The following is a 15,542-nucleotide window of genomic DNA, read 5'->3' as shown; positions in this document are numbered from 1 at the left end:
AAATGCCCAGGCCAGAGGGGTAATAGTTTTTGATAATGATCCTGGGCTAAGCTTTGGTGCTGTGTGGCCACATGCCACACAGACAGCATGCTGATTATTTCTCTGAAGTGGGCTGGATGTGTGTCCGTAACGGTAATTTCCAGGCCTGATTGGCAAAGAGCGATGAAATTGGGGGCAGTTAGCACTGAGGGGAAAATAGTGCTGGAGTGTGTGGAAATGCAGGAACCGGCCAATGGTAAACAAATTATCTGAAGTGAAATGACAACATTAGGCCCGTCCACATTACGAATATGGCTCTGTGCACAGTCTTTAACTACCTGCTTTTCCCCCCCATCAGAATCAACCTGACAGTGCTTATCAAAGATCTCTGGCCTCACCTCTCTAAATGCAGGGCATTCAGTGATTTGATGCACATAAACATATCCAGTGAGGGGTAATGCAAAGACTAGTGGAGCACAGAGAAACCATTATCTTTATCTGTATCTGTATCTGTTCGACAGAAAATAATTATCTGCATCTATATTTGGATAGAAGACCAGAAGTGAATGCTATATACCAGAAGTCACATTAAAGGAGAAACCTGTAAAATATTTGCTGTAGTTTATCTAAAAATGGCACTGATATGCCACCAGAGATAACACAAACATGCGTAATTGAATCACTTTAAAAGGTAAAAAGTAGTGCTCTGAACATTGCTGTGTTACATTTTGGAAGCATTTTTTCTCCCAAATAATAACTCAAATAATAACGAGCAACTTTCTGTTTCCACTGCATTGTTTGTGCTTTCCCCGAATAATGTGTTCAAATTCAGGTACTTCCCTAGAAAAGACATTTGCAAGAGGAATCAGAACTACCATTTACTCACCTGAATATATAAATGATAAAAAATGTGGGTAAAGAAATGTAGAAAACGTTCTTGTATTTTCTGTGTGAGTGTGGATCACTACAGAGAATTCTTTTCTCTGTAATAACCTGAATTTATGATTTAATTTGTGATGAATGGCATGCAAAGTGCCAGGAGTGTCTGTTAAGGCCACGTGCATCGCAGCCTCGTGCTGACAAATGTAGTCTCTGTAATAAATTTTGCGATGAATCCCTTGTTGTCCTTGAAGGCACAGTTGCATTGTGATCATTGTTGACATGAAGTTGTCTTTCATATAACAATCAGACTGACATTATGCTAAGATAGACACACAAGTTACATTTCTTTTTCCCATCTAACTTGCTGACCCTCATTAAAGTACAGTATGTGATTACATAGCAAAAGCTGAGGAGTGTCTTTAAGTAAAGGTAGCTGTTAGATTATGTCTAGATAACCTCTGATGCATAATGCTCAATTTAGCAAATCCACCGTGCTGAAGTAAAAAACTTCTCTGTTACCGTCACTTATCTTCATAGACATTATATGAAAACAGCTGAATTAGTTAAATGTCTTTTTTGAAGTTTTATTCGTGGTGCAGGTTTGCCTTTTGCTGATTGTGGAAACCCACAGGGCTGTTGCTGTTGTCTCCAGCGCCAGACAAAAAGGTGTCTGTGTCTGCTCTGTGTGCCCACACATTTACAGAACCTAACCTCTGAAGTCAAGGCCCATTTGTCTCACAGCAAATTGGCATGTCTAGACTGTTTTGCATTTTATTATTTATGTTTTACCAAGCTTTCTAGTAAACCCCATTAGGATGCTTAATAAAGCATTATTAACGTGGATCTCCAGCTCTGCGGGCACCTGAGCACAATCACCCTCCTCCCCTCATATTACTGTCAGTGGTGAAGTCTAAAGTGATGTGCCTAAATCTTAATTGGGCATTTTAGTTGTAGTGAGAATTTTTTTTCATGAATAAGTGAGAGGGCAGGGTTGCCTTCACTCTGTTACATGTCATGCCTGGCACAGAATAAAGAAAGGATAGATTAGGGATCGACACGTCTTTTGCCAACACTGTGATGCCCAGTGAAGGATAAATCTGGCAGATGTGACAGAGATTTATTCGGTGCAGAGGGGATGGATGAATGAATGTAGCCACCTTGATGTAAGCCCCACTCCTCTCAAACACATCACCCCATTTCTTCTACCGCTGTGTCCCCATGAAGACACATTTGTTGCAAGACTCAGCCAGGCTTTAAATTGAATGAAGGAGGTCACTTTTTAACTGCTCAAGTGACAAGTACAAGCTGGTGTCAGTTAAGTCTTTGATTCTTTCTATCAGCGGTGTATTTTAATAGCCCTGCCAGGACATCAGTCTGGGAACAGAGTACAAACTTTAAGCAAAATATGCTTAAAGAATAGGCTACTTTTTTAATATAATACAGAGGTAGGACTAAAGTGCAAATTCAAGATGAGCACATCTGACATCACATTCAAGGCTGGGAACTTAAATTTAAAGTAGTAGTTTCTATTATGATGTAGGGTCGTGCTGTACGAGGCACTTCCCGATGTCATTGTATTACCTATAGTAGATTTATAATATGCCAGTTTGGAGAAGCAGAGAGAAGCAGCAGCATGGAAGCTAAGGAATGAACTGCTGTGGACAGGGACAGCAAAAAAATTTATTTTAGCCCCTTAAAAAAAAAAATAATAATAATAATTTAAGCCTATGCTATATTTAGAATGTTTTCAGTGTTTTAGTTTTTCTGATGGGAAGCCACTGTTATACGAGACAAATATCGCTCTCTCCATACCAACCAAACTCCATTGATAAAAGAAGTAATTTTACCTCGCAGAACACGGGAGTTGCTGGTCTAATGCTGCCTTGATATGTTACTTTGTTTGTGCAATTGTGTGACCTCAGTGCTTTAAAAGTATGGTTCAGATTCACTAAACTCACCCAGTAACACAAACTAACTAACAGATTGAAGCAGTGGTAGACCAGCAGCTCTTGTGTTCTGCCAGGTAAAATTATTGATTTCAGCTATGGAGTTTGGTTGGTTTGGAGAGGACAGTATTTTACTTGCATGAAGACCAGAAAAGGTTCTCTGATTGCAAAATAAGCAGTGAAAAAATTCTAAATATAACCTAGATAACAATAATCCAAATTACCCCTTTAAACCATGTGTTCTTCACCTGCAGCCCTTCTTTATTTAAGAACAGTCTTTTTGTGCTCAGTCTGAATTGTGTTGAGCTGGTTGTTGTTGTTGTTGTTGTTGTTGAATATACTACCTGCTAACTGTATCATGCATGCTCTGTTTCTATATTGTGTAGCGACCTTGATACTTATATCATTGTGTTGGTTTGGTTTGATGGTCTTTACAGGGTCATGCTAGTATTACACTTCTGCAAAGTAAGGGCTTAACTTTGAGATCCAAAAGCACTCAATGCTATGGTTCTCATAATGCAACTGAACTGTGTCATGTGTTAGATCCTTCCTGACAGGTAAATGTCTTTTATACTCTACAGCTCCAGTTTGAAACGTGGGCTTTTTATTAAGAATTTTCAATCCCCAAACCCAAGTTGATTACATCAGCAGGGTTATTTTTTTTAGACTTTGGAAAGCTCCCTCCAGAGCCACAGAAGACATTATACAACTGTCTTCACAGTGAGTAGTACTCCCTGTGATGAATAAACTGATCTTGATGTGCAAAATCAGTAGAGTGCCCCTTTTAAGTCATGCAGCTCAAGTTCAAGTGAAGCTACAAGTATAATGGCTCACATTTGTGCGAGAGACATCTAATTCAGCTGAGTACAATTAATTAATATTTTCGAGGGGGCTGTTTGAGGAGTCGGATATTTGTTTACAACAGTTTTAGGGCAAAGTGTGACTCAGAATTAGCATGAACTCCAACTGCAAATTGCGTGCTAAAAATCTGTCAGTGTGCAGACAATTTAAAACAACATATAAAATAGCTGGAAGTGTTTCTCACCTAATTGAATGCTGTAATCAAGCCGATACTGCGCTGCTTTGCCTGGTGAGCATTATAACGAGTAGGGGAGACTGGGGAGTGTTGCTTGCACCAGGGTGGTTGTAACATTGTCAGTTTGGGTAATTAGAAAATGATGATATCATCAGTATCATATACATTCATTTCACTGTGTCACTGAGCAACATTTTAGAATATTTGGCAAAAAAAAACAGATTTTAACATTTTTTTAAATTAAGATGTTTTTCCCTTGTTTTTCCCATGTTTTGATTTATACAGCCTAAATTAGCAGTTTTTGTAGTTTAATTAGTTGCTTTGCATGCTTCAGGCCCACTTGCCAAAACAGTTAGCTATGTCATAGTTGGGGTGGGGATAGTTGTAACAGTTCACTGAAGTATGAGAGTTGAACACTTTGAAAACTGAAGACACACAAAGTGCACAAGTAGACAAACATGGGTATCAAAGTTTGAGAGATTTAGCAAGAATAATAACTGTGTTACTGAAGCTCTAACAAAATGTGTTACTACCATCATGGGTCTCCCTTAGTGTAACTCTAAGACATAATCTCAAGGCTATTTTTTCCAGCATGACATGTGAGGCATGATGGGATCCAAAGAGGTAGGAAAGGACGATATAGGCGGGTTGTAGGAAGTATGCAGGCATGTTGCTGCCAAAAGAGAGATCTCTGCAATGTTAAATCAATTACAGCACAGGCTGAACTGTTTGATAATATCAGTCATGACTGTGCAGATACAAGATTCCCCGGCGTTTACAGTGTTTTTCCGGAGCATGCCAAGAGATCTGTTGAGGAGCTGTCTATATGTTGGCGCGCAGCTGACTGGGAAGCAGAGTACAGCTGAGATAAGCTCCTCATGTGGGAACACAGTCAGGGCTGAACAAAGCTGTCTAGGTTTGAAGGGCAATACATATGGTGAGATAAAGTCTCATCTAGCCAGCATCAGCCACAATATACATGCACATTTACGAAGGGCCTGGTTAGCCAGACAGAGTCTCAAGATGATGAAAAGCCCATTATATGCTTTGAGGTACAAGCACATTATTTTTTTTCCTGATGTTGGTTAAGCAATAGATCTATATTAAAATGAGGCAGTGTACAGGCTTGTGTATTTCTGTCTGCGTGACAGTGTACACGGGGAAGAGAGTGCATGAATCAATATGAAAACTTCTGCTTACATCTTTAACAAGCTATCCATCACATGGAATTCAGTTCAAGGCTAAAAAATGACTGGTGGGGATTCTAATGGCATTTTCAAACTAAATTAAAATCAGCTTCTTGTATGACAACAATCTTTTCTCTGATGTGGTTTGAAATCGTACAACAAAGTAAATCAATTTCCTCCCCTGCAATAGGATAAGTAATTTCCTTTGAATATAAAACCAAGCAGCCAAAAAAACCTGCAGTAGATGACTGTGATGTGATACAAAGATGTTGTAAGATGAAAACACGCTTTCACATTCTTTGCTGTCTCTGCTCTGCTTATTATTGTAATTCACTACATGCTATGTTTCTATCAGGGTTTTATATACACATGATTAAATAAATAAATGTTAAAAAAAGATGTGCGTGAGAGCCCATTTCAGCATAATAGGAGCACATGCTCGTGTTTGTATTTGTGTATATGTTACCATGTGTGTGCTTCTACACATGCAAAAAAGGAAGAAGGATATTAAAGCTGCTACAAGGAACTTTCATATTTTGTTGATTTTGGAGACCTCTGTGGACAAAAGCAGTAGTGTTTCCACCGTAATAACCTAGTAACATCAAAAATAAAGTTACCTCAATAAAAGTCCCGCATTGCTTCTTCTTAACTGGCTAACGTACTACTCACTTTAACTTTGCCTGTGAAAATGTAAACTTCAGCTCGTCTCAACTGATTTCAAGGAGAATCTGACTGCATAAAAATATATAGAAATAGCAAATCTGCTCGTGGACGGTCTTGTTAACTTATGTTGGTCAAGACATCGGTACTTAATCGAGACTGTTTCATAACCAGTTAAAAATTCCTATAAAGCAAGAGTTCACCCCAAAGTCAAAAATACATATTGTTCCTCTTACCTGTAATGCTGTTTATCTATCTAGATAGTTTTGATGTGAATTGCCTGCCTTCTCTCAAATGCCATGGGATTAAATGATACTCAGCTTGTGGTGCTAAACGAGCCAAAAAAAAAAAAAAAAAATCCATTAAAAAAATTCAACACCCATGTCTCTTTCCAGAAATCATTACCCGGTTACTCAAGATTATCCACAGAATTTGCACTGAGCGGTTTCATGTAGGAAGTGCTGTCGTTCTGCAGTAGAATCTACCAGAAGTAGTAATTCTTACATGATACTACTCCAAACAAGGTCTTCACTATAGGTAAGAGATGAAATAAGTATTTTTGATTGGGCGTGAGCTGTTCCTTTAAGAAGAAGGCAGACGTTCTGATCTGGGTGACTGAACTCTTGAAGTTTGACAATAAGAAGCTGCTGTGAACAAAACTGTCTCAGTAAAATGTGAGAGGGGAGGTGACACTTTCAAACCTTCGCCGCAGTTCATGCTCCCACATCAGACTGTGCCTATGACTGCATGTCAGTATGTGTGTGTGTGTGTGTGTGTGTAGGCTTTAGTTGATAGGCAGCCTGCCAGTGTTTCTAACTACACATCAGTACCACTCTGTACCCTCCACTCTGATCCACAACACTAACCCCCCTCTCCAGCACCATCGTACCCCTCCCCATTAACACACCCTCTGCCTCTAATGGAGTTCACTGCACACCACTTTCCGCCTGAGCACGCGGTGGAGGAGTGCAGCTAATAGCAGATGCACAGTTGGAATACATGGGTGTGAGCTTGAGTTAATGTATGCCACTAGAGCAGTGTTGGCAGACAAGATCGTGTTATCTACTGCGGTGTGTACGAGCCCAGCACATCTGTAGGGTGACATCCTTCATAAATGAACCAAGCTGAGCGGTGACGGCTGTCTCTTAGCCTGTGCTTCAGTCCCGGTGCTGTACTGACACCTCTGATGCATGTACAGTATCTTGTCTCCATATCAGGGACTGTAAAAGAATATCACCCTTTAGGGTTCTTTCAACACGACTCTGACAAGAGGTTTGAGTGAAATTGGTGGAAATGGGCATATGGCGCACTTCCCTTCGTTTTCCCTTCATTCAGCACTTGAAACATTGAAAGCAGGTGTTTGTAAAACCACACTTATCCCCCTCTTTGGTCTGGGAATTTCAGTGCCCTCTTCTCCTGATTGTAGCGGAATAACATGATTTAAATTGGCCAGACCTACACTCTTAGAAACAAGGGTTCCAAAGGTTTCTTCTTGAAGGGCTTAGCTTCTACCCAGAACATATTGTTTCTGAAGAACCCCTTTTGTGAAGAAAGGGTTTTTCACTCCTTTGTTTGTAGGACTAAGGGTTCCATTAAGAACCCTCTTCATCCAAAGAACCCTCTTTGAAAGAGAGAGTTCTTCAAGGATTGTTAAAATCTTTCATCAAGGGTTTCTCTGGGGTTCTTTGTACCATAACATAAAAGGGTCCTCAGTAGAACCAGCTGGGTTGGTTAAAGATAAAAACATTGGAATATAAAAAGGGTCTCGGTAGAACCCTCTGGGTAGGTACTGTTAACACCCGTAGAAGGTGAAGAGGTTCTTGATAGAACCCTCAGACAGACTTTTTCTACCAATATGGAACCAGCCTCGTTCTGGATCCCACTCCTAATCTTGAACCATTCTGAGCGTTTCCACCAAAAATATACTGGTTCAGAACCTGGAAAGTTGGTTCCCCGCTGCAACCAAAAATACAAAAGGATTTTTGGGAGACCCCCTTGGGTGGCTTCTTGTTAGCACCCTGACAAGGTGGAAAAGTTCTTGAAAAAAATACTCAGGGAGGGTTCAAAGTGGACAAATGACACCAGAAAAATTGTCTGTAAAACATCTCATTGGGAGTTCTGGATGCAATACAGAGAAAAAGGGTTCTCCCATGGATACAAGGCAACAAACCCTTTATGGTTCTAGTTAGCACCTTCATTTCTATGAGTGTAACCTTTGTCTTCTTCTTTTTTTCTGAAGGGATGGAGGCCATGTTTTCCCAGCAGCCACAGGACCTAGTGGTGGTGGCCGGCCAGCCTGTGACATTACCATGCACGATTCCCGGTTACCATGGCGTTGTCCTGTGGATCAAAGATGGCTTGGCGCTGGGAGTGGGCAGAGACCTCTCCGGTAAGGAACGACACTTATCCCCTTGAGCGTGTCACCCTGGATTCCTCCATCACCCTCAGTTCCCCCTGTTAATTAACACTCTCTAATAAAACTGTCATATTCAAATAGCTGCTTTTTGTCATCTAAAGCCCGTCCGTGTCAACATCCTACCCTCTGCCAAATATATCACTCCACAGACAGATAACCAAGGTCTCATAACAGTGTGCTACAAAAGAAGTATCACATTACAAGTGCTGCGTGAAACATCTATAATTATATCACTCAAAAATTCATTTCTGCCTCTGTGTTAGACCTAAATCTCTTATACTTTAGTTTTGGCAGAGAAGCAAAAAAAAAAAAAAAAAAAAAAAAATCCAAATGAAATGTGAAATCAATAGTGGCACTGGTCTTTCTCTGGTGCTTCAGGCTGCTAAATGGCTTTTTGAAGAGTAGCTGGCGTCCTCTAATTACACTGCACCTCATGTATAATTGCCTTAATTGTTTAATGTGGAGTAAAAGTGACTACTGCACTGTCATTTAGTAGCCTGTTGTTCCACCAATCAAGCCTTTATGTATATTCATGACTTTGATGAATTTCAAGGAAACATATCACCCCTCTAAATAAACATTTACAACCTCTTGAAGCACTGAGGTATTGACTGGGAAAATCCATAAAAGTGTAGTACGCCCGCATCATTTACTGAAATGATCATTAAATTTTTCCAAAACAGAGATCCATTTGAATCTGCACACAGGCACTCAGCACACAGCAGGATGTATGACTCTATAAAGGCACAGTCTTTATTTTAGAGCTTTCTAATTTGCCTCTCACGCCACCTCCGTGTGACCACTGAGAAATCAAAATAATTGCAATTCAAGGCACAGTGACTAAATATTCAACTGCAGCCATTTTAAAAAACACAAAAGTCTCTTGTGATCAGGGACGATTAAATATGTATTTCACTGGAGATTGGGGGTCTTCAACCCTCTGACCTTTAGCAAACGCTCTTAGAGCCCTTCCCTGTCGCCGATGTGGTCTGTAATTAAACCTCAGCAGCTGACAGAGCCCCAGTAAAGCCACCCTATTCCCTCTTCAGGTTCTTATCGGGCCCAGGGGAGCCTGAAGGGGCTGCAGTAAACAATGGTCCTGCAGTCTTTGAGTCTCCTTTAGAGGGAGAGGAGGCAGACAAGGAGAGTACTTATGATTGCTTGTGATAGGATAAGAGAGAGAAAGAGGGAAGGGAAGGAAGACAGAGCACAATTTTATTTAGGGTCAGAGTGAAGCGGAGATGTAGACTTTGTTTTATCCTCTTCTGTTTTTTATTGATTTAACAAGACAAGACAATCAAGATGAAATCTCATTTCACAAATGGCCAAAGACAGAAGAAGAAGTAGGACAGAGAAAACGCAGAGAACGTAAAGTCACAACACTAAAAGGAACTATAGTACATCAAACTTTAACACCAAATCTGTAAATAGTTGAACAGTCATGGACAAGATGCAGTAATCCTGACCTTGCCCTTCTCCAACAACAATTCTCCTCTTCTGATGTGGCTGCTGAATTGATGCCTGTTCTGTCCCGACAGACATACATAGACATAAATATACATGAAACAAGGGCGGATTTAGTCATTTTGGGACCTTAGGCAAACACAGGCATGGGGCCTTCCACATCCCTTGTTCTCTCACTTCAATTTATTCAATCCTTGAATAAATAAAAAGTCATGAAAATATTTTTTTTATTTATAGTGGAGTGTGGAGGAGGAATTGAGTAGTCTCACAGCCTCAGGAAAGAAGCTACTCCGTAGTCTGGTGTTAAGGCAGCAGATACTTCTGTATGTCTTGGCAGACGGCAACAGGCTGTGGCTGGGGTGGGTGTTTTCTTTTAGTATCTCTCCTTCCTGTTTTTTTTTTTTTTTTTTTTTTTTTTTTTTTTCTTTACTGCTTGGGTGGCTTCATTTGTCAACACTCTGTACACCATGTTGAGTTTTTTGTTTACACAAGTTGGATCCTATGTTTCTGAATCATTTCTGCAGAACATTGAATAGTCCAAGTTAATGGAATGAATTAAGACTTCTGATGTCATTGTAGGGTATGATTTTTTTTAAAAAAAAGACATAATCAATTAGTGAAAAGTTGAAAAAAAAAAAGATGTTTTATGGGGCCCTTGGTAACTTGGGGCTTATGGCAATTGCTGACATTTTCCTAATTGTAAGACTCCCCTAACTTGAAAATACCTGTCTAATACATATTAAGCAAAGTGTCCTGCACTTTGACATTATTGCAGTTTGACAAATAATCATGCAAAATCTTAAAAAATCCTACTGAAAATATAAGATTTTAGCCAGTCCCCACTTTTAACACTAAACTCCTACCATGAAATATGATAGAATCCCTCAGAAATCTTTTTTGTTTGTTTGTTTGTTTGTTTGGGTTTGTGTGTGTGTGTGTGTGTGTGTGTGTGTGTGTGTGTGTGTGTGTGTGTGTGTGTGTGTGTGTAACTATTTCCCATTTAGACATATGAATACATTTTCTCATCACACATTTATAATATGTTGGGTAAAATATACATTTTAGTTGCATCTCTGGGTTTTCACTCCGTCCTGTTATCCTGACACATTCCCTCCTTTACAATTTGGGACGTTACACAAGTCACATGCTCAACAAAAATGTGCATCATTTGAGTCTCCTGAAGGCCGTTGGAAGACCAAAAGTAAATTATCTTACTATATTTTCTGTATTTTTGACCATCTTCTATGTCTGAGAATGTCAATGTCAACATTCAGTCCTGTTACTTAAAGTTGTTTCTCAGGTGTCATTATTATTTTTTTTAAATAGTTTTGGTAAACCACTTGATGGTGCTAAGGATCCATGCCATTAGTACTCATATCATGTGGATACATTTCATTTAAAAACCTTGTAAGCAAATAAATAAAATGACCTGAGACTGACTATTAAACATTTTGATTAGTTAAACATATATGGTATTAAATACAATGCTGACAAAAAAATAATTTTGAGAAATTGCAACAAGCTAATGGCAGATTTGTCAGAATGGCCCATAGTCAGGGCCTGAGATCTAGAGAGAGGGTTTTGTATGAGGAGGAATAGCTGCCTGCCTGGAGAAGATAGGTAGAATCATCAGTGTGATACAGACAGAGGCTGAGTGCTGTCTGTTGAGAGGGATGACACTTTTTCAAAATAAAGCGCTCCACAGCTGTCCTTTTTATCACTCCTGCCTACATAAACAAGCAATGCATGCGGCAGTAAAAGAGTGATGGTACATCCACTGCAAGATGTACACAATGAAAGGAAAGTGGCAGCTGTATACATAAAAAGTGCGACGAATCAAATGTTGCATGGAGCATTTCAATAATATAGGTCTGCTCGGCTATTCATAGAAAGGAGCTGCGTCGGCAACGTTGCGCTCCGCCTGGGACCTGTTTCCATTCACAGGAGCAGTGATTAAACCGAGAGAACTCTTTCACCATTCAGCACGAGAAATCACAGCACAAAAGCCAATGATTCCTATCTGTCCCTGAATTTCCTATTCATTCCCTTTTGTGTCACGCTTTTCCACTCTAATTAAAGAAAAGTAAAGTAGCCCCACAGCAGCTCAGAACATACCAATCAATGTCATGAATATGCATGCCAGAGAACGTATCTGCCACACATGATGATGACAACAGACAAAGCAGCTATAAGTGAATTCTCCTGGTGCGCGCACAGTGGAGATGGAGGAAGGAGGGTTTGTGTACATTATGTACTGAGGATATAAGAGAATGCGCTCTTGAGAAGAGATGCATGTGTCACTCCTGCCTCTCAGGAGAGCAAATTAAACTCCGGTCACCTGTTCACAGCTTCAGCTAACCTTTTTTTCCTATCCCCCGGTGGTTACAGTGTGTGAAACATGTTCTAGGTGAGTGCTATAAATCACTAGGCCACGCCTCAAGTGTCTCTATACTTATGCACACACACATGCGCGTACTCCATTGATCCAGCCTCAAGACAAATCCATTTCCCCCTGATGGATTCATTACTCCTTAATGGGTCTATTTTACATTGTTTGCTTTGGGTAACACATTGTGTCTTTGAAATTCGCTGAGATCTAAGATCAATGGCCCGTTATGTACACATCAACATGTGCAGAGGTGATCAGTCTTCATGTGTGCCATTATAATTTTAGTCATATTGACAAACTGCATGATCAGGGTGCTTACGAGGTGGCAAAAACACATCACAGCATGTTTGTGTTCTTTGGAAATTAGATTATAAAATTCTTATCATTTACTGTCCGCCACAAATGCAAATGGCTTTTCCTTTTGGAACCAGCTAATGCACAGAGATGAAACTGGAACAGAGCCATATCCTCACACAGCAAAATTATTCTTAGTTTGCCAGAGGCACAGATGAGGTAATTGGCCAGATCATCTGTTTGTCTAACAGAAATTTACATGGCTTATACCTTGCTACAATTAAGACAAGCAAAACAAAAGTGCATTAGAAGTAAATTCTGTTTCGGGGGGAAGGTACAACCCGCACTCTCTAGGTGAACTGGAGTCAACTCAAGGTCACATCACTCAGAATTTGCAATGATCATTACCCTTGTGATCCGCAATTGCATTATTGCTTTGAATCTCATCAATGAACATAAAATTGAAGTAAAATGGTTCCCCAGGTGACCTTGTGCACATAATGGCGTGTCCTCTATTTTAGGCATCATTCTCAGCATGGAGAAGCAGAAAGCTCATTTTCGATCAGTGATTATCAATATAATTAATGGAAGCTTTTAGTTGTGTTCAGGTCTCTATTAATCCTGTTACATTTGCAAACTGTTTGACTGAAGCCCTGCAGTGTGGGACGTACTGTAGCACGTAATGTCAAATTCAAAGAAAGACGAGGACGAGGAGTGGACGTGTCCACCCAACTTGTGTTATGTTCACACACATACACAACAATTTTTGAAGTGTTTTGTTTATATCCTCCTCTGTCTATCCTGCCCAGTGGTCGGACCCGCATACGTCACTTTCATCTGATGAAAACAAGCGCTGTAGTGCTGGGCCAGTCAGTATGTGTATGCTGTCTTAGTCTGTGGCAAACATTTCATCACAGGTTAGTTAATGATGTCCCTGAATAAATGACATGTGCTGATTGTGCAGATCAAAGCAGCTTGGTTTAACGGTCTGCTCACTTGAAGGACTATTGGGAGTAGATGCTAAAGTGAACTGACCTAATAATTATTATTAATAATGAACCTTGCAAACAGCACAAAAGAGACCCCCCTCAACTTGTAATGAAGTCTACGCCCTTGCCTGTGTGACTAAATTTTTCACAAAATATGCAGTGGTGCAGCTTACATCTTTGTTTATTTTTTTAGCTAGCTTGAAACATGTTTTGCCTTCCTCTATTCATTTTCTCCACAGCTTTAATGTTTATGTTTAGGCGTTCTTTTGTCGCTCATCCTCCCACTGTATAGACCCTTAAGATTAAAGGCTACACGTAGGAGGACGGCTTAATCGGCTGTAACTCACCCCACTAGCATAAAATGAGGCTCACTTCATGCTCTATTAAGGGCAACTGGATTCAATGAAGCAACAGTCAGTAATTGGACTTTGAGCATGCGATGGGTTTTTGCAGTGGACTAATTCAAGGACTTAAAAGTTCTTATAAGGCTGTCCAGTCTGTTATGTTCCTTTTGGGTGTTGAAACATATAACCAGCCTGTAAAACCATTACAGTGGAAGACTGACGTGTTTGGGGAGCTCTGAAGTGAACATGAGTCATTGGCTAGCTGTTACTGAGAAATCAATTTTTTAATTCCCAACATTACTTGGCACTGGCCCAACCGCTGGATGGGAAGCAATAGACTTTTTGGAAAAGGAAATGTTAAGTGTGTGTGAATATGAAGTGTAGTTTTCTTTCTTCATAGCACAAAGTTAGCTTCGTTAACCGGAAAATTCTTAACATTTGTTGAAGTGCATTCTTTTATGAACAGACATTCTCATTTCATTCCACATACTATATCGCCAATAATTAGAAAGATGGAGTGGGAGCAAAAGAAAAAGAGATCTTCAGAGACGAGCAATTCCAAAAGCATGAGAAATACCCCATAAAGCTTCCCAGTCAAACACATTCTTCTTCATGCTTATTTGCCCCGGTGGAGGGATGCACTCCACAACACACTCTCAATGCATATTTTGATAATAGTTAAGGGGATATCTTTAAAACCCGTCTCGCTTGACTTGTGTAAAAAGCTCAGGTCTCTTGGATATTGCTCCGCTTTCTTGCATTATTAAACTATAAATCATTTCACAGAGTAATGCTGAAACAAGTCAAACTCTAACTATTCCTGTTTACAGTTGCAGTAAAACATCATTCTTCAGAATGCGGCAGCCTCCACAGCAGCTCATTAACATTGCCAGGAGTGCTATAAAAACATTTATACGATTCATGTTTTAACCTTGTATGAAAATGCATGAATAAATTAGCAAATGAGCAATCAAAAACTATACTCACATTATAATCTATAATACTCACCTACTGCCTCTTTGAATTATTATTATTATTATTATTAGAGCAACACAATTACAATTAGCATGCCCAAGCTACTGTGTATTGTAACATTCACATATTTAATTGCGTGTTTACCAGTTAAATTGCATTTGTCAATTAAAACTGACAACTCAATAATTAGCCTACTGTATACCTTGTCTTTTTTTTCTGTTTTGTTGTTTCTATAAGCTTTAAAGGTGCTAAATGACATTAAGTTCCCAAAGAGGTTGCAGTAGACCACCGCCATCTCAGACAAAAACAAATGTATGCTTTGTTTACTAAATAAAGTTGCGAAAAAAAAGTGCCATCTGCTCACTGATCAAACTGTCAAAATAGACAGTGCTGATAAAATACAGATCAAGCTTGCCTGTTTCTTGCTTAAAATGTTTTCAGCAACAATTTGTAGCGTACTGTTTAGCTAGATGAGTGAAACATTATTCTCTGGTATGATTGCCATAACTCTACTGTATCTTAAAATATAGTTGTGAGGCTGAATGTTGTGTATTGCATCTTTGAAATGGCAATTTACCTTCTCGCAGTTGGCAGGTGAGCAGTATTTTTATTTTGAAGGTGAATAAAACGAACAAATGTGTTTGCGCTGCAGGCTATCCTCGTTACACAGTGATTGGCGACCACGGTTCAGGAGAGCATCATCTGCGAATCCAGCGTGTCGAGCTGATGGATGATGCCGTGTTTGAGTGCCAGGCTGTCCAGGCTGCCATGAGGTCCCGTCCTGCCCGTCTCACTGTGCTGGGTGAGTCCGAATTAAACACACACGCACTCCAAACAACACCACCGCACTCGCCAACCACCTCCAATCACTGAGGTGCAAAGCCACTCATGGAAAAGGCTCCAATGGCGTCACTGGCTTCTCACACTCTCATTTGTTTTTCATGCTAGTTTGATGACAAAAATGACAAAATCACAGCAGCA

At 39.9% G+C, this 15,542-nt stretch overlaps 1 protein-coding gene across 11 annotated transcripts in view; it reads left to right on the top strand.

Annotated features, from left to right (window-relative positions):
- Window positions 1-15,542, top strand: part of kirrel3b (kirre like nephrin family adhesion molecule 3b) — a 206,695-nt gene that overhangs the window by 119,307 nt on the left and 71,846 nt on the right. For all 11 annotated transcript variants that reach the window (XM_084717201.1, XM_084717199.1, XM_084717203.1 and 8 more), the window contains 2 exons: window positions 7,930-8,079; window positions 15,214-15,363. In XM_084717201.1, coding sequence (XP_084573327.1) covers window positions 7,930-8,079; window positions 15,214-15,363 — 300 coding nt within the window. The remainder of the gene's footprint in view (window positions 1-7,929; window positions 8,080-15,213; window positions 15,364-15,542) is intronic.

Source organism: Lutjanus erythropterus, chromosome 4 (genome assembly GCF_056507025.1).
Source record: "Lutjanus erythropterus isolate fLutEry1 chromosome 4, fLutEry1.hap2, whole genome shotgun sequence".
NCBI classification, from domain to species: domain Eukaryota; kingdom Metazoa; phylum Chordata; class Actinopteri; order Lutjaniformes; family Lutjanidae; genus Lutjanus; species Lutjanus erythropterus.
The sequence above is the reverse complement of the archived record's forward strand: the minus strand, read 5'-3'. Positions and strand labels throughout refer to the sequence as shown.